Raw genomic sequence first — 19808 nt, 5'->3', positions numbered from 1 at the left:
ACAAGGAATAGTTTGAGGTAGGCATCTAGGTGACCTTGGAGTCAGGAAAACCTGGGTTCCAATTGTATCAGTTCAATTCAGCCTCAGACACTTACTCACTGTGTGATCTTGGGTAAGTCACTAAACTTTACTCAACCTCATCTTTTCCGTCTGTAAAATAGAGAAATAGCAGCACCTACTTCCTGGGATTGTTGTGAGCCTAAAATGAGATAATATGTATAAAGCAATTTGTGAGCTTTAAGTTATTAAATAAATTCTAGCTGTTATTACTGTTATTTATTATTATTATTCAATAGTTAATAGAGATAGTTAAACAAAATTTAATTTTTATTGAATTTTATTGAAAAACAAAAGGCAAAAAAGGCCATTTAATTGGGCTCAATTTAAAAGGCTCAATTAATTACTTAATATTTAAATAGCATTTTAAGATTTGCAATGCATGTTTTGCATATTATCTCATTTGATTCTCATAATACTCCTGTAGGATGAGTATAGGCATTGTTATTCTCAGTTTGCAGGTGAGTAAGTTGATGCTTAGGCCTCCTGCACAGCCAATTAATATTACATATAGGATCTGAACCCAAATCTTCCTTGTCAAGACTCTCCTATGTTAAACTTCCAAAAGTCATTCTGGAAAAGGACAGATATAAACATTATTGAATACCACAACTCCACCCAAATCTTAATGTTTCTCAGAAAGCCATAGAGATAAAAAAAAAAAACCTTTGGAAATGTGTTATACATTACTATAATGTGTAGGGGAATTGTTAGCATTAGTTCATTAGTCTTTGCTAAAAAATAGATATCGATCAAAATATATAAAAAGAAATAATTAAAAGTTGCTCTCTCCACCCACCTACCCCTCCCCTATGACTAATAGGTCTCAAGGGAAGAAAGAAGAAGCTATTATCTTTTTAAGAGATTCCATCAAATTTGGTCCAGAGTTTGCAGATGCTTATTCAAGCCTAGCTTCACTATTGGCTGAACAGGTAATCAGTTTCTTTTCCTTTAATCCTTTAATTAACTGTGATTTCATCCATACTAAATATTAGACAACCTTCTGTCTTCTGTTCTTATCATACTTTTTTTGGTCTCTACCTTTATTCTAAGATAAAAGCATTTTTCTACTTTTACTATATTGTTGCCATTTGCCTGACACAGGAAGGCACATTGCTAGCTGGAGAATGCAGAATTGAGGTGACATCAAGCTTTAGTTATATGATTAACTGGTGAGTTTCTGAATCAGTTTTATTATATTGTTTTAAAATTAAGATGAATGTGTTAAAATTCAGAACAAAACAATTAAGAATTGAAAAAAAATTTCCTTGATCTAGATTCAGACTCCATTAGTTCTTTTCTCTGGAAGCTTGATGGCATTTTTTTTTTATCATGGGTGCTTTGGGTTTGTTTTGGATTACTGTTTTATTGAGTATCACTAGATTATTTACAGTTATTCATCGTATAGCATTGTTGTCACTGAGTACAATGTTCTCCTAGTTCTGCTTACTTCACTCTGCTTTAGTTCACATAAGTCTTTTCAGGTTTTTTTAGCTTTTCCTTCTTGTCTTTCATTACAACACAATAGTATTTCATTAAAAATGATTTACTATAATTTATTCAGGCATTCCTTAATTGATGGTGTAAAAATAAATGATGATGGCGAGGTACATAAAAATATAGATGAAAAACTCACCAATACAGGTTCAAAACTTTGGATACTTTTGATAGATGTAATCAAAAGTATCTTCAGTGATGAAGTGAAGCTCAAATGTGAATTTCCCTTCAGGGCCAGGCATAAGGATGCTAAAGAGACTGTTATTATAAAAATAAAAATATTTATTGAAATATTTAAGGATAATAAAGGATTTCTAATTCTAAGAGATTCTAAACCCACCCAAATAAACTCCCTGGCTCTGCAAGGAACCACTTCTCCTGTGTTTCACAGGCTACACTACTCCTCCCTGATTTGAGTAACCCAAATTTATACTATCTAAATAAAACTACCACTATTATTCTTATAATTTTTAACCTCACCTTCAAATTATAAAATATCAAACGCTAGCTGGTTGAGTCTCAACAAGAATCAAGTTAGGACTGAGTCTTAACAGACTCAGAGTCCAAACCAAAGACCAGGTTTTTCTTTGGTCTTCTCAGAGTTAAACAATCTATAAAACTGCAATAGATATTTAATAGTGTTTCCCAAGTTAGGAAAGGAAAACATTGAGCTCCTTCAGGTATTTTCCCTCAGACATCGAGAGAGGCCAAGATGTTACCTACTCCAGTCCTGTGAGACAGGGTCTCTGAGTGTGTGTCTCTGCCAACTGCTAGAGAGAGTAATTGACACAGAAAAAATGGTTATAACTGTCAACATCTGAAATCAACATGCTCTTTCAGCTTTGCTTCAAACTCCAGTTCTTTTCTCAAGCCAGCCACTCTACTTCTTATCCCTAAAACTAATAAAATAATACTTATTTTCTAATATCATCCTTACAATGGGTATACCCTCCCTTTTCAATTCTTTGCCCCCACAAAAAGAGTTGTTTTAAATATTTTTGTACCAACAGGTCCTTCCCCTTTTTGGTTTTTTCCTTTTTTTTAATCTCTTTGAGATACAAACCTAGTAATAGGATTGCTGGGTCAAAGGATATTATACTGTTTTATAGCCCTTTGGGCATAGGTCCAAAATGCTCTTCAGAATGGTTGAATCACAATTCCCCTCCCTGTACATTAGTATCTCAATTTTCCTGCATCCTCCCCAAGTTTTGTCTTTTTCTTTTTTTGTCATAACAGCCAATCTGATAAGTGTGGGATAATTCTTCAAAGTTGTTTTAATTTTCATTTCTCTAGTTAAAAGTGATCCAGAGCATTTTTGCATGACACTAAAGAGCTTTAATTTATCTGAGAACTACCTGTTCCTATGCTTTGACATAGGGGACAGCAACATATTTTTAACAATAGCACACCATAACCAGATTGATTTTATACCAGGTATTCAGAGTTGGTTCAATTCTGGAAAAAAACTTCAAAACCCTTGGTATATAATTACATTTTATTGTTATGGTAAATAGTAGCTATTTAAAACATAGAGCCATTATATGTAATAGAGAATATGTAATAGAGAAAAAACTAAAGGCTTTTATTAGAACAGGTATAACATAAAGAATTCAAATATCACCACAAATTAAAAAATATTTTCCTTGTATTACTAGCTATGACAGTTATCTCATTTGATTCTCACAACCACCTTGAGAGGTAAGCAATGTTATTATCTGTATTTTACAATTAAGGAAACTGAGAAAGACAGAGATTAAGTGGCCTATCCAAAGTCACAGCAAGTAAGTGTCTAAGACTGGATTGGAACTCAGGGCTTCCTGCCGATCTACTATGCCACTTAGCTGCTTAAACAAAGCCACATAAATTAGTGGCCTGGCTGTAGATTACAAACACAATCTGGCAACAACAAAAAAAAAAAGAAAAATCTTTTTCAAAATAACTACAGATTTTATAAATATACAGGAATTATATGAATAACAGCACAACTATTCTTTTTTAAAAGTCTTAAGTAATTGACATAATATTAATTACTAACGTTAAGCAATGCTTATGTAATCAAAATGACAATACTACCTAAATAAACTTACATATCCAGTGTTCTACCAATCAAACTACCAAAGCAGGGAAGTGGCTAGAGAGCCAGGCCAGGAGACAAGAAGTCTCATGATTAAATCTGGCCTCAGATACTTCCTAGCTAGGTGAACCTGGGCAAGTCATTTACCCCAATTGCCTGGCCCTTACTGCTTACTTAGTACTGATTCCAAGAAAAAATATAAAGGTTTAAGAAGAATCACCAAAGCATTATTTTATGTAGCTAGAAAAAAGATTCCCATAAAAAAATGATCAAGAATGGCAAAGAAAATAATTTTTTTAAAGTGGGAAGTTGGCCTAAAAGTAGCAGATTTCAAACTGTACTATAAAGCAGTAATCACAAAAACTAATATTTAGCATTGTTCCTCCCTCTAATTATTAGTGGTTAACCCAGAAAAAAACCTCAAAGCTATCTTGTATTTATTTTTATATACCTATATATGTTTATACCAACTTTTGCTAGATTTTAAGTTCCTTGGTGTCGAGGACTGTTGACATTTTTGTTTTTGTACCCTTAATACCTAGCAGATCTTTTGGCACTTAGGAGGTGCATGAACAATGCATATTGATTGATTAATTGGTCTATTAGAAACCCTTTCAGCTATCAGTTTCCATCTTTCAGGTGCTATAATTCTAAAACACTGTGACTAAGTAAGACAGGTACAAAGTCATAAGAAAAGCATGATAGTATTGAGCCTAGAGATATTAGAAAAGACAGTAGACAGTGTCTTAGGAGGCATAACCAATGTAAATACCATATTATGAAAGGAGGGAAAGACATTTGTGAACTATTAGATAACTTTTAAAAAAGGATGCTTACTTAGCCAGAGGATGGAAAGGATACACATAGGGTGGAATGAAGGTGGTGGAGTAGAGGCAGCAACCCAGCCAAATTCTCCCCAAATTCTCCTTCATACTACTTCAAATTAATGTGTCAAATTGAATTCTGGAGTAGCATAGTCAACAAAAAATTCAGAGTGAGACATTTTTGCAGCCCAAGTAGATTTAGGAGGTTGACAGGAGAGGTCTGTGACACCAGATTGGGGCCAGCCTGGAGTGCACAAGGTAACAACACCATTACAGACTTTAGAAGCAGCAACAGCAGCCGTTTTGGGAGCTCATCCCAGAGACATTCCAGGATAGAAAGGTAGGCAAAGAGCATCTGGTTCACTGGGGTGAGAGGGGAACATAACCCTCAAGAGGCTACACTAAATCTTCAAATGACAATTTCCAGGAATATTATGGCTAAATTTAAGAGTTCCAAAGCCATGGAAGTATGTTTTGCATGATAGCAAATTTAATTTAATTTAAAAAAAATTTGGACTACCTGAAAGCCAGGATAAAAGAAAAAGAACCTTGACTTCATATTTCAAGAACTTATGAAGGAAAACTGTCCCTATATCCTAATACCCAGTTGTTAAAATAGAAATGGAAATAATCCACCAATCTCCTCTTGAAAGAGATCCCAAAATGAAAAACCCCAGGACAAATTTCAGAGTTTCAAGATAAAGGAGAAAACATTGTAAGCAGTCAAAAAGGAACAATTCAAATATCATAAACCATTTGTAATATGATATTCTGGAAGGCAAACAAGCTAAAATTACATCCAATAATCTACACAGCAAACTTGAGAATAATCCTTTAGGGAAGAAAAATGTATATTTAATCTTTTTAAATGATTTTCAAGCATTCCTGATGAAAAGACAGAGATGAATTGAAAATCTGGCATTCAAATGCAAGATTCAAGAGAAGCATAAAAAGCAAACATGAAAGAGTAATCAAAAGGGACACAGTAAAGATCAACTATTTACATTACAGCGTGGTAAGATGACACACATAAGTCCTAGGAACTTTATCATTATTATGGCAACTAGAAAGAATCTAAGTAGGCAGGGGGCATGGAGTGTGTCAATTATATAAGGATGAATTTTTTTTCTAAATGAAAGAGTGAGGAAAAGGAATGCCCTAGAAGAAAGGGGAAGGGAAAGGAAGAATTAGGGAAATTATCTAATATAAAGAAGGAGTGCAAGGAAAAGCTTTAACAATGAAAGGGCAAAGAGGGCAATGCTTAAACCTCACTCTCCTTGAAATTTATTCAAAGTGGAGGAAAATACAGACACATGTACACACAGAGAAACACAATTTGATTTAAAAAATCTTTTATCTAGCAGGGAAATAGGAGGGAAGGGGATAAGAGTAAGGAAAAGGATAATAAAAGGAAGGATAGATTAAGGGAGGAAGTGGTCAGAAGCAAAACACTTTTGAGGAAGGATGGGGTAAAAAGAGAGACAGAAACTGAAGTAAAAAGGATGGAGGGAAACACACAGTAATCATAATGGCAAATGTGAAGTCATACATAAAATGGAAGTGGATAGATGAATGGATTAAAAACCAAAATACGTCAATACATTTACATGAAACACATTGGAAACAAAACACACACACACACACACATACACACACACACACACACACACAAGGAGTTAAAATAAGAGATTGGAACAGAATCTAGGTAAAGGTAGTAATCATGATCTCAGACAAAACAATCAAAAACAGACTTAACTAAAAGTGAAAATCAGGGAAACTACATTTTTCAGAAAGAAAGAAAGGAAGGAAGGAAGAAGGAAGGAAGGAAGGAAGGAAGGAAGGAAGGAAGGAAGGAAGGAAGGAAGGAAGGAAGGAAGGAAGGAAGGAAGGAAGGAAGGAAGGAAGGAAGGAAGGAAGGAAGGAAGGAAGGAAGGAAGAAAGGAAAGAAGGAAGGAAGGAAAGAAGGAAGGAAGAAAAAACTAAATGGCAAAGCATCCACATTATTAAAGGCACAAACAAAACCAGTGCAACCAAAATTAGAAGGAAACCAGGAAATGAGGAAAAATATTTACTGCAAGTTTCTCCAATAAAGGACACTCATTTCTCAAATATATAGGGAATAGATTCAAATTTACAAAAATCAGAGCCAATTCTTCAATTGATAAATGTTGAGAGGATAAGAACAGGCAGTTTTTAGAAGAACTCAGAGCTATTCATAGTCACATAAAAAAGGTGCTCTAAATCATCATTGTTTAGAAAAATTAAAATTAAAACAACCTCTATAGTACCACCCCACACTTATGAAATTGACTTATGTGACAGAAAAGGAAAATGATGGATGCTGGAGAAAATGTGGGGAAAAAAGCTATTCTAACGTACCATTGGTGGAGTTGTGAACTGCTCCAACCATTCTGGGGAACAAATAGGACAGATGTAAAGAGCAATTGAGGTAAAATGAACATTTGGCAAATGATTTTCAGGGTGAGTGAGAAGCAAGAGTAGAAGATGGCTAAGTATGCTAACCTTAAACACTGTAAGAATGATTCTGCCCTTGGCAGAAATATGGATATTAAAAGGAAGTTGTAAAGTTTGGGGAAAAGATAATAAGTTCTGTTGTGCAAATACTTGGTTTGAAATGGTTTTTGGAAAGGTCAGTGGGCAAAAACTTAGAACATGGAAAACATTTGAGAACAATTTTCCTAAACAGTGTTAACTGCTTACTTTCACATCAATAACACCTTAATGTGATCTTAAAAATCATTACTGTTACCTCAGATCAATTTTTACCAACCATATTTTTTATTTATTAGAATCTTGGGTTATATTCTCTATGTTTAAGTTGCCTTGTGTCCTTGACAAGGCACCTTGTCTCTTAGAGCCTTGGTTCTCTGATATTCTATGCTTCTATGAATATTTTTCTATTACAAGTTCCATAAATTAAATTTATAAAAATTTGTTTCATATTTCTAAATTTTAAATGCCAGTGTAGATTTGAAAACTTTATTTTCTCTTATCACAGATAGAAATTATATTGGTACTGCAAATTATTCTGGCAGAAATTGAGCCTAGAACAATATCTTATACCATACTCCATAATAAATAGTTACATGAATAATACCTAGTGCTTTTAAGGTTTGGCAGACACTTTAAATTTGTTAACTCATTTGATCCTCACAACAACCCCACAATGTAAGTAATGCTATCATAATGGATAAAGGACCTTAATATTAAAGATTGTAGCATAGAAAAGAGATGCAGATTATATATATTTCACAGCTATGGTCAGGAAATATATATACTTAACCAATTAAGAGATAGAGGCAAATACAAAAGATAAAATAAGTCATTTGCAGTATATGAAGTGGAAAAGCTTCTGTAAAAACAAAATAATGCATCTAAGTTAAGAAAGAAAGTCAAATGGGAAAAAATAACTTTTGTATCAAATTCCACAGAATATAGTTAATGGGCTATATTAAACAGTATTAAGCACCTTCTACTGGGTTAAATGTTAATGATACAAATGCAAAAAAGAAAGACAACTTGCAATCTAATGGAGGCAGATAATACCCAAAAAGAAGATAATAGGGAGAATGGAATCAGGGGAATACCCTGAGGACAAAATGTTTATAGAATCAAAACCAAGCAGAACAGCTGATAAAAGACCAAATATGTAAGTGACCAAAGGATACATGAAAAATCTTCTGTTGCATAAAGTTAGCAAAAGAAGAATTGTAAACTATTAATTGCTATAAAAATGATTTAAATCACCAATAATAAATAATATATAAATAAAACAATTCCATGTTTCTACCTCACACACACCAAGTTGGCAAAGTTGCAAGATGACAGAAATATCTAATATTGGAGGAGCTATGCAAAGACACTCTAGTTCATTGTTGTTGGAGCTGTAAATTAGCATAACCATTTTGGAAAACAATAGGCAGAGTGATCAAAACTATGTAAATGTTTCCAAATAACAAAATGATTTTTAAAATGAATATTGCAAAATTACAAAGAACAAACATGACCCCAAAGAAGTAATATGAGAAAATATACCCATCACATTTCTTTGTAGTTATAAGGTCCATAGGTGTGGAACATAATATATATTCTTTTTTTTTTTTAAACCCTTACCTTCCATCTTAGAATCAGTACTGTGTATTCATTGGTTCCAAGATAGAAGAGCAGTAAGGGCTAGGCAATAGGGGTTAAGTGACTTGCCCAGAGTCACAGAGCTAGGAGGAAGTGTCTGAGGTCATATTTGAACTCAGGACCTCTGATCTCTAGGCCTAGCTCTCAATCCACTGAGCCACTCAGCTGCCTCCCCATAGTATATATTCTCAGGGGGGGGTTGAGGCCTTGATCAGTTTTGCTAGATTTCTCTCTTATTTTTCCCTTTTTTCTCTTTAAAAATATTATTTGTTATATGGAATGGTTCTCAGGAAGGGATAAGAGGAAAGATAGTGGAAGAAATTTTGACAATGCAAAAAGGAAAAGATATCAACAGAAAAAAAATTTAAGTACTATGGAGTGCTATAAATTCATGATCATTCAGTAGTAGATTATTCATTTTGTAGATCCTAGCTTCCCTTGTTTCTTTCCCTTCCCCAGTCTAGCTCACAGCTACATCCTAGAGTCTTTAGGGAAAATTTTTTTAAAATAACTCAGCTAATTATTTCTGCTTATTGATACCCCTCTCTTTGAGTGCATGATAGGAACTGAAATTGAGACTATTGGATTAAATGACATATGGAAGTTACTCCCTTCTAAGATCAAATTTCTTATCTCTTATTTCAGTATCTGATAAATTCTCTGTAGCACCTATTTCCTAAAATGGAGCCTATATCTTGTGTTGCTCAATAAATATCAATTGAATATTTGAATAGTTGAATTTGTATTATTAATAACCATTCTCCAATTCCTGCAGATTTTTTTAAAGCTGATCATCTATTGAGGGAGTATTAGTTTCTTTGATTTTTATTATTCTTTGATATATTGGCAAATGATTCAGTTTGAGAGAAATAGATTTAGGTGGAATCAATTACCTTTGATTTTTTAAACTAACTTTTATTTAGTTTTTCCAAACTTAAAAAATACATTTAAAATACTTCAAACTATTAAATCACATGCCTTGTTTTATAAATAAGAAAAATGCTAGAGAGATTAAATGACTCCCTAATAATAAGATTCAAACCTGAGTCCTTGATTCCAAGTCCAGTACCCCTTCCATTCTACCAAACTGTATTTCTTTTTTCAATGACACGAATATGGATTTATTTTGTATTTCATAATAAAAATGTCACTTCTAAATGGGTAAATTATTTAGACATAAAGAATGATACCATAAGCAAATTAAGGGAGCATGGAATATTTTATTTATCATATATATGGTTAAAGGAAGACTCTGTGACCAACAAAGGATATAAAATAGATAAAGTAAAAAGGATTTGCACTAACAAAATCAATATAACCAAAGGAAGGAAAGCAGAAAACTGGGTTTTGGAGGGAAATTTACAGAAAGTTTCTCTGACAAAGGCTCAAATATATTTAATTTATTCAAATATAGAAAATGGAGTTAAACTTATAAGAATCTAAGAATTATTCTTCCAATTGGTCAAAGGATATGAAGAGGTAGTTTTCAGACAAAGAAATCAAAGATATATAATTATATGAAAAGAACCCTCTAAATCACAATGGATTAAAAAATGGAAACTAAAACAACTCTGAGGTACTACCCCATACCTATCAGACTGGCTAATATGGCAGACAGAAAAAGGGAAGTGGCAATATTGGATAGGATGTGGCAAAATTGGGACACTAATGTATTGTTGGTGGAGTTGTGAACTGATCCAACCACTATAGAGAGCAATTCAGAACTAGGTCCAAAAGACTATAAAACCAAGCATATACTTTGACCCAGTAATACCACTACTACATGTGTTTCCCAAAGAGATTTTTTTTTTTTCAAAAAGGAAAAGGACCTACGTATGCAAAAATATTTATAGCAAGTCTTTTTATGGTGGCAAAGAAATGGAAATTGAAGGGATAGCCATCAAATGGGGAATGGCTAAACAAGTTGTGGTATATGATTATGAAAAATATTATTATGCTATAAAAAATTATAAGCATAATTCTTTCAGAAAAATCTGCAATTACAAAGTAGAGCAGAACCAGTAAAACCTTTGTACATAGTAACCGCAATATTGTAAGGATGATCAACTGTGACTCAGCTATTCTCAGCAATACAATGATCCAAGACAATTCCAAATGACTTATGATGAAAAATGCTTTCCCTTTCCAGAGAAAGAACTGGTAGTGTTTGAATGCAGATTTTTACTTTATTTTTATTTTTGTTTTTGGTCTGTGTTTTCTTTCACAACATGGCTAATATAGAAATGTTTTACATGACTTCACATATATAACATATCAAATTGTCTGCCTTCTCAAGAAATGGGGGAGAGGAGAAAAGAAGAGAAAGAATTTGGAACTCAAATTTTTTTTGAATCAATGTTAAAAGTTGATTTTACATGCAATTGGAAAAAATGGATTTTTTCAGTAATATTTGCTAAACTAAAATCATATGAAATCTTTTAATTAAAATTTTAATTAACAAAAATAAATTTTCTTCCCATACCCTGAAAAAAAACCTTGTAAAAATAAATATACATAGTCAAAAAAAGACAAATTGACTGTCAAAAAAAAAACCTCATTATGCACCCTTTCAGAAGGTAGATGCCATTCTTCTTTATGAGTCCTCTGGAATCAGGGTTAGAGATCTTATAGCTTTCAAAGTTTTTGTTTGTTTCATTTTGTTTGCATAGCAAATATATTTATATAATAATAATATATAAATTATTCTGGTTTTCTTCACTTTGCTTTGCATAAGTTCATATCAGTCTTCCCAGGTTTCTCTGAAAATGTTCCTTTCATTATTTCTTATGACACAATAGTATTCCAGTACATTCATGTCCCTTAATTTGTCTGGCCATTCCCCAATTAATGGGTATCTCCTGTAGTCTTTCTTACTGCAAAAAGAACTGTTATTAATATTTGAATATGGGGGATAGCTGGGTGGCTCAGTGAATTGAGAGTCAGGCCCAAAGATGGAAGGTCCTGGGTTCAAATCTGGCCTCAGACACTTCCTAGCTGTGTGACCCTGGGCAAGTCACTTCACCCCCTTTGCCTAATACTTACCACTCTTGTGCCTTGGAACCAATAAAGAGTATAGATTCTAAGATAGAAGGTAAGGGTTTAAATTTTTTAAATTTAATATTCATAAGACTTTTTCCTCTTTGAGGTATAGGCCCCATTCTCTCTAGTCCATAATACATTATAGATAGATCTAGATAGAGGTAAAGAGAGCTCCTACCTCAGATTCCTAATTTATCCATAAGGAAACTGAAAACTAAAAGCTGTAATTTTTCCAAAGTGATACACATAAAAGGTGGCAGAAGCAGAATCAAACCACCATATTCATATTACAAATGCAATACTCTTTCTGTGATCTTCATCAGTGGCTATGGACAAAAAATCTTTACCAGCAGTGATGTTTTTTAGAGATAAGCCTCTCCGAACTTTCGTCAGGGAAGAAAATCATTCTCTTGCCCAACTCATGTTTGAAACTTTCCTAATTTGGCAGACATTGTCCTCTAGCAGCACAACTTTTGAGAAGAACCCAGGCTCATTTCCTCAGCCCTGGAAGAGGCTATCAAAGGGTTTTGATTAGCTTAATTATAATATTTATGTTTTTGAAATCTCTTTTTTTTTCCTTTAAAGGAATTATTTGAGGAAGCTGAGGAAGTTTATCAGTCTGGAATTAAGAACTGTCCGGAGAGTCCTGACTTACACAACAACTATGGAGTTTTTTTAGTAGATGCTGGTAAGTAAGATTAAATGTGATAGTGATATTTCTGTAGGCAGAGCAAGCAGGTTCAGTCTTATCTCCACCTTATTGTGGAGGGATTCATCTTGATGGGAATAACTTTCTCTCTAGGTCCTTCCTTGACCATCCCTTCTGAAAAGTGATTTTCCTTTAGCACCAAATGTAAGAAAATGTCAAATACCTTACTTAATTCTGTCTAACTAGTTACTGCTTCCAGAACTGTTGAAGACTCATTTTTCTAGAGAAAATCTGGTATAAATATAAATATTCTTCTGTACTCAGGAAATTTGTACAAATTAATCAGCAACTTTTTTTTTTATTCCAAGTCCTATTCAAAGATGGCACTCTGTCCAAATACCACAAATTTAAATATCTCTCTTTCCAATTTGGGACATTCCTTAATCATTCAAAGGGTATGCACAGTTTTATAGCCCTTTTGACATAGTTCAAAATTGCTCTCCAGAATGGTTGGGTCAGTTCACAACTCCACCAATAGTGCATTAGTGCCTAAGAGGAAATGAGAGGATTAGGACAGTAAGTACTTAATTCTGAGAATTGACTGAACTATACTGAAATCCATCTTGTAACTCAATTCTGTAGCTAGCTCCATTCCCTTTTTGTTCAATTATGGACCTAGTCCAAATTCTATTTTGTGAGAAAAGCTTATTCATTTGTGGGAATTGGTAGAAAACCTTATTGCATTGTTTGAACCTAGTCCCACATGGTTGGAAAATTGGACTACCTGCACTTGCTATTTAGAATCCCTTACATTATGTTGACCAGAAATGCAGTCAGATCCTAAGATGGATTTAAGATTTTTCATAATTGTACATCTCAAGCAACCTGTATATCCTATCAAAAAAACTGGCCCCACACCAATCAATCAGTTGTTGTTTCCATGTTTCTTAGATTGCTTACAGATAGTTGGGGAAAAACAGGATCTAGCTTTTCTTGGATTCAGGGAATTGCACCTGTTTGCTTTCCCCCTCCCAACTTGGAAAGTCCCTAAACTTTCATCCAATTAGAAATCAGATTACCTAATGCTGTATTGTTTCCTTTTAATTAATTGGCCTCATTTTAGTAATTGTATTTAATGTATAAAAGTCTGTTCTCCCCTGTATTTGGTATCCAGCTCTAAATGGAGGAAGGGGCCTGGCCCCAATTTGTTAGGCAACTGGTATGTATTGATTAATAAGGCTGATATGCTCAGAAGATCAAAGCTTTGTTTCCTTAAGTCATTTCTTCTCTTGCTGAATACATGTTCTAATTTGCCCACGCCCCTCTAAGTAAGGATTATGGGGTAGTCCAGCCTCTCTCTCTCTCTCCCTCTCTCTCTCCCTCCCTCCCTCCCTCCCTCTCTCTCTCTCTCTCTCTCTCTCTCTCTCTCTCTCTCTCTCTCTCTCTCTCTCTCTCTCTCTCTCTCTCTCTCTCCCCTCCTCTCTCTTCTCCCTTCCTCCCTCCCTCCCTCCCCTCTCTCTCTCTCTCTCTCTCTCTCTCTCTCCCCTCCTCTCTCTTCTCCCTTCCTCCCTCCCTCCCTCCCCCCTTCCTCCCTCCCTCCCTTCCTCTCTCTCTCTCCCTCCCTCCCTCCCTCTCTCTCTCTCTCTCTTTTTCTCTCTCCCTCTCTCTCCCTCCTTCTCCCTCTCCCCTTCCCTCTCTCCCTCCCTCTATCCTTCAGTAAAATATCTGCAAAAGTTTCTCATGAGAAAATTACATATTGTATGTAGTACAACTAACACCAACTACAGATTCAGATAACTTGAGTTTTAATATTAGCTCTGCTGCTTACCTAATCTGGGTAACTGGAGGCATTACCAACTTTATGAATAAGTTACTTATATTCTCTGAGTTTCAGTTTCCTCTTTTGTGGAACTGAACAACTAGTATAGTCCCTGCCAGCTCTAAGACTAGGATCCTTTGCCATGATGACAGAATATATGACAGAATGATGAAATGTGGGCTGGTAAAATGGTAAAATAGATTTGTATCTAATTTAACTAAATTAATGTATGTTGATTCTGGATCCTGAAGGAAATATCTATTTTTTGATCAACAGGGCCCCTTCATTGACCTATGCCATTTTATATTTTATCAGTGATATTAACAAAAACATAAATGCCATATTTATCTAGGAAGGATTTACAAAAATAGGTTGAATATGTTAGCCCTCATTGGTTCAAATCTCAACTTTGGTTACTTCCTTTAATTTCTTACCACTCAAACAGCCAAAATCCTTTTCCTAATATACCTATATTGTTATCTTACTCTCCTGATCAAAAACCTTCAAAAACTCCTTATTGTCTACTGAATCCTCTACCTAATCTTCTTACTCAAGACTGGACAGGTCAGGAACTTAACACACTCTGGTTCAAATCTGCTTTTCTTTTTCTTTGTTTTTTAAACCTTTGCCTTCCATCTTGGAGCTGTGTATTGGTTCCAAGGCACAAGAGTGGTAAGGGCTAGGCAATGGGAGTTAAGGGACTTGACCAGGGTCACACAGCTAGGAAGTGTCTGAGACCAGATTTGAACCAAGACCTCCTGTGTCTAGGCCTGGCTCTCAAACCACTGAGCCATCCAGCTGCCCCTCAAATTTGCTTTTCAAGAATCATCTCATAATATTTACCTTCATACATTTCATGTTCTAGTCAATTTTTTTTTACTTTCAATTTCCTTTTTTTCCCTTCCCTCTCCAGTTTTCAGTACTTTTACTTAAACCATCTCCCTGGCCTGGAATATAATCTGCCATCTCTATTTGTGAAACTCCCACTTCTAAGAACCATTTCAAGTGCTAATTTCCTCAGAAATACTTCTGTGACCACTACCACCAATTTCCTCTGTTTCTCCCAGTGTAAAGTGATATGTCTTTCCTAAAATTCCTCAGGACATTTTTTGAACTTCTTATATCACACTCCCAATTTATGAGAGCATTGCATGAAATTTACAGTTCTAGATTAAGAGAAATTTTCTCATAATCACAACAAGATTGTAGTAGACTAGACTGCTTTGTAAATATTTATCCATGAAATGTTCAAGCAGTTAGAAGCTAATTACTTCCAAAATCTCTTTCAGCTCTTAAGATTTAATGATTATAGGATTTCTGTTTATTTATCCTGCCTAGCCCCTACTTAAGATGCTAATGAGCTACTTTCATTTTAAACTTTGTTAACTAATCCCCAAACTAGGTATCAGGGAAGAAAAGAAACAGACTGGTTGTAGTTTGCTGAATTAATATTGATCAATATAACTATTAAATTAAGAGTGAAACTAAGATGCTGAAGTATTTCACAACTTTAGGAACATTCAAATCTAAGCAAATGCTTCTCTGACTTCAGGGGCTCCAGAGAGTGCAATGTATCACTATCAACAAGCCATCCGTCTTAGCCCAAGTCATCACGTGGCCATGGTTAATCTTGGTAGACTCTACAGGTCTTTGGGAGAGAACAAAGAAGCTGAGAAATGGTACAAACGGTAAGCATGTGAAATGAAGAGAAAGGTGGTTTGTTCTTCCAACTGGTCCTAAAATAAAACATTCACATATCTTTTGAAACTCCTTTTGAAATCAACTTTCATTTTTGTAGCCATTAGCCTGAGGCTTTTTCCCTGGTAGTGCTGGGAAAGAGGACAGGAGACCTGTCTTCAAATGTTTAAACAACTGTCACCTGGAAAAGACATTAATTACATTTAATATGTGTCATTCAGAGGAAAGAAGAAGGATGCAAATGTCGTCTCAATATGTAAACTCAACATTTTACTGATTGAGTTATTTGATGAAATTGGTTGTATTGGTTATGTCTTTTCTCAGACTTTTATTTTAGTATAGTTTGCAAAAGTTATATTAAAACTTTTATACAGTTTTTCTCTTAGCCAAAGAACTCTAAGTAGTCTTCTACTTAGAGGAGGATGAGTAGGAATAGAGTCTCTGAAAAGATGAAAATCCTTTCAGCAGAGAAGTGCTAAAATAAGTATGATGTAAAACCTCTTCATGATTGTGTGGTGTCCCCCCATTTAGTGAATCTGATCTTCCCTAGATGCTGTGTTCCTGAAGGATATTTTTTCCTTTACTTTCCACACTGTTCAGAAACCTGGGAATTGCCTAGGATTTCAGCCCAACCTTCGTCACTCGTCATTTTTTGGTTTGTTGAAAAAGAAAAGCTCTTAGTCTCTAGCCATGATCTATCAATTCATCTTTTCATCAGTCATCATCTATTCAGCTCAAATGGTCCTCTAAATGCTAAATAACATTATAGCTCTCCAGGGAAAACACTCAAAAATGTGTTTGTACTTTGTCCTATTCTGTACTTGATTGCATGGTTACCTCATATGATGAGATATATTCCCATGGAAATCTCCATATTTCTGAAGCCTCAGATATAGATAGATAGATAGATAGATAGATAGATAGATAGATAGATAGATAGATATAATCTTAAACCCTGACCTTCCATTTTAGAATTAATGCTGGCAGAAAAGTGGTGTGAAGACTGGATTTAGCTATCTCCTGATTGTATGAAGATACTTAACTCTTCCTTTATTGGGAAGATTGAATTGTAATCCAGTCTATTTGAAGTAGATCTACCCATTTTAACTACAAAAATGTGTTAAGTAACTACAAAAGATGAACTAACCAAAAAAAGGTGTTAAGTAACCCAAAAAGGTATAATCTAACCAAAGAAGGCCAAAGAAGGTGTGAACTAAAGAGTGGGCAGTCCTGGAGAAAAGCATCTGCTGTGATTGGTAGACATGAAATTTAGGGGAGGTGACACTACAGGAAAGATCTTTAAAAAGAAGACCAGAGGCCAGAAGAAGAGATATTTGATTCCAGGAGATTGAAGAGCTCTCTGACTTGGAGGAGAGACTGGAAGACAGACACTTGAGGAGCAACCAGAAGACAGACTTCTTTCCATTTAGATGGTCACCATTGGTGAATGAAAGGCTGACTTAGTGAACCTGCCTTTCTGGATGTATGAAGCCTCCAGGAAAGGCCCATTGTCTTGAGATTCTCTTCCCCTGGCTGGGCTTAGAAATTCTAACTGGTATCAGTGGAAGCCAGAGTTCTCGTTCTCTCTCTCTCTCTCTCTCTCTCTCTCTCTCTCTCTCTCTCTCTCTCTCTCTCTCTCTCTCTCTCTCTGTCTCTCTCTCTCTCTCTGTCTCTCTCTCTCTCTCTCTCTCTGTCTCTCTCTCTCTCTCTCTCTCTCTCTCTCTCTCTCTCTCTCTCTCTCTCTCTCTGTCTCTCTCCCTCTCTCTGTCTCTCTCCTTTTCTCTCTTCCTTAATATCTTCCCTCTATTGTAAATAAACTACCATAAATTCCATTTACTTTAGAGTAATTCATTTTGGAATTTTAGAAATTAAATCCCTGGCGACCACCTAATTAATATATTTCAGTGTCCAACCACAATTAAATTTAACAATAGTAAGGACTAGGCAATGGGGGTTAAGTGACTTACCCAGGGTCACACAACTAGGAAGGGTCTGAGGCCATATTTGAACCCAGAACCTCCCATCTCTAGGCTTGGCTTTCAATCCACTGAGCCACGTAGCTGCCCTATATATATATATACTTTTTTTTAAATTAATTTATTTACTTACTTACTTAACAGGTCTAAGTAAAAGAATATGGATGGACCAAGATAAATCCATTGCCTCTCAAAGAAAAGATCCTCCAAATATGTGTTCTTGAATAAATATAATTCAATAGAGTCACATCTTTATTAAAGGGAAAACATGATTATGTAACTTCTTGTTTCATTTTTTTACTTTGAATTGCTAGTATCAGTGCAGTGCCTGGGTTCTCATCAAACTCTAATCAATAGATTGATTACTCTTATTTCCTTTATGTTGATACAAATTGAAATCATTTTGGAAATTTAAACATGCAGCTTAAAGGAAAGTGTTTCAGAATGATATGGATAATCAATTGGGAAGTGGCTAAACAAATTGTGGTACATGTTGGTGATGGAATGCTATTTTCTATAAGAAATGATTAAGCAAGATCTCAGAAATAGCTGGAAAGATCTGCATGAATTGAGGCAGAATGAAATAAGCAGAACTTGGAGAACATTGTACACAATAACAGGAATATTGGATGATGGTCAGTTGTGAAAACTTAGCTACTCTCAGCAATGCAGAGATCTGTGACAATCCTGAAAAACTTATGATGGGGAATGCTATCCACTTCCAGAAAAAGAACTGTTGGGTGGATGCAGATCAAAGCAGTGAATTTGCAGTTTTATTTTAGGGTTTTTGGTTTTGTATGAGTGTGTTCTTACAACAATGACCAATATGGAAATGCATTTGCATGGTAATAAATATAAAACTTTTTAAAAGAGTGATATAGATAAGAATCACCAAAAATGAGAAGGTTGAAGGGCTGACAGTCTGCACAGATCACAAATACAGAGAAGGATCAAAGTAAAAAAAAATGTTGTGCTCTTTCTTAATATTTAGGGCCCTGGATATAACACAAACTGCTGAAATACTTTCCCCACTGGGAGCACTATATTACAACACTGGCAGGTATGAAGAGGCATTACAGATTTACCGTGAAGCTGCAACACTCCAGCCTTCAGCTAAGGAAATCCAGCTGGCCCTGGTAAGAACAATTGAACCCAAGACTAAGAGAGATTTAAAAACTGATTTACATTCAGAAATTGGTAGTACTCAATTCTTAGAAGAATCTGGGGAAATGGAGATACTTGAGCCAGAAAGCGCACTCAAATGAGTCTCACCTGGGAGTTCTTAAAGGTAAATCTATTGTCAGCTAGAAAAGAGTGAGAGAAAAGGAGCAGAGATTACAAGAGTAGATCAGCAGCAGACATTGTGGGGAGACTTTTCATCCCTGCTCAGGACTAATGAGTTTTTTAGCTATGGAGGAATATGATAGCTCTGAGGTACACTTGTTACTTTTCTCTATTTTATGGAGTTTATATCATAACAAAAGTAATTAAGTATCTCAGTAACCTGAAGTTAGGAGAATTCCCAACAGTCAGTTGGGTCTGGCTTACTGACCAACTAACATTTTGTTTATCTCTAGTTAATCTTGGGCCTCCTTATGTTAGAGGCAACAATAAAGATACAGGAAATGTTTAGGTAAAAAGTGAGCAAATCATAATACTGGTCTTTTGCTGGACAGGAATGAAGGAAAGTTGGGGAAAGAATACACCTTTTGAGGGACCTTCTCTTAGCCCTTGAAGAAGTGAGGAGAAGTGATAACTTGGGTCCTAGTCCTCTGTTCAGAGATGTATACACTGCTTAATGGCCCACCTCATCCTCTCTGTTGCATCTGCTCTCCTCTAAATTTGTATTTTTACCTCTCTGGCTCTGATTCTGGATTGTTAAATCCTAAGCAGGACGTGGACGTCCACCGAAAACTTCTGCTGCCGTCAGTTCCTACAGTCTCCACTTCTTTCTTTGTTTTCTCTTTTGCAGACTGTGTGTTTCCCTCTAGAAACTTCCAAGCATGATTCAACTCTGTGTTCC

At 35.1% G+C, this 19808-nt stretch overlaps 1 protein-coding gene across 3 annotated transcripts in view; it reads left to right on the top strand.

The window, feature by feature from the left end:
• Positions 1-19808, top strand: part of TMTC1 (transmembrane O-mannosyltransferase targeting cadherins 1) — a 291956-nt gene that overhangs the window by 259137 nt on the left and 13011 nt on the right. For all 3 annotated transcript variants that reach the window (XM_056797671.1, XM_007502836.3, XM_007502837.3), the window contains 4 exons: positions 881-989; positions 12229-12331; positions 15664-15799; positions 18777-18921. In XM_056797671.1, coding sequence (XP_056653649.1) covers positions 881-989; positions 12229-12331; positions 15664-15799; positions 18777-18921 — 493 coding nt within the window. The remainder of the gene's footprint in view (positions 1-880; positions 990-12228; positions 12332-15663; positions 15800-18776; positions 18922-19808) is intronic.

Source organism: Monodelphis domestica, chromosome 5, assembly GCF_027887165.1.
Source record: "Monodelphis domestica isolate mMonDom1 chromosome 5, mMonDom1.pri, whole genome shotgun sequence".
Lineage (NCBI taxonomy): Eukaryota > Metazoa > Chordata > Mammalia > Didelphimorphia > Didelphidae > Monodelphis > Monodelphis domestica.
This window is presented reverse-complemented; position numbering and strand designations above follow the sequence as displayed.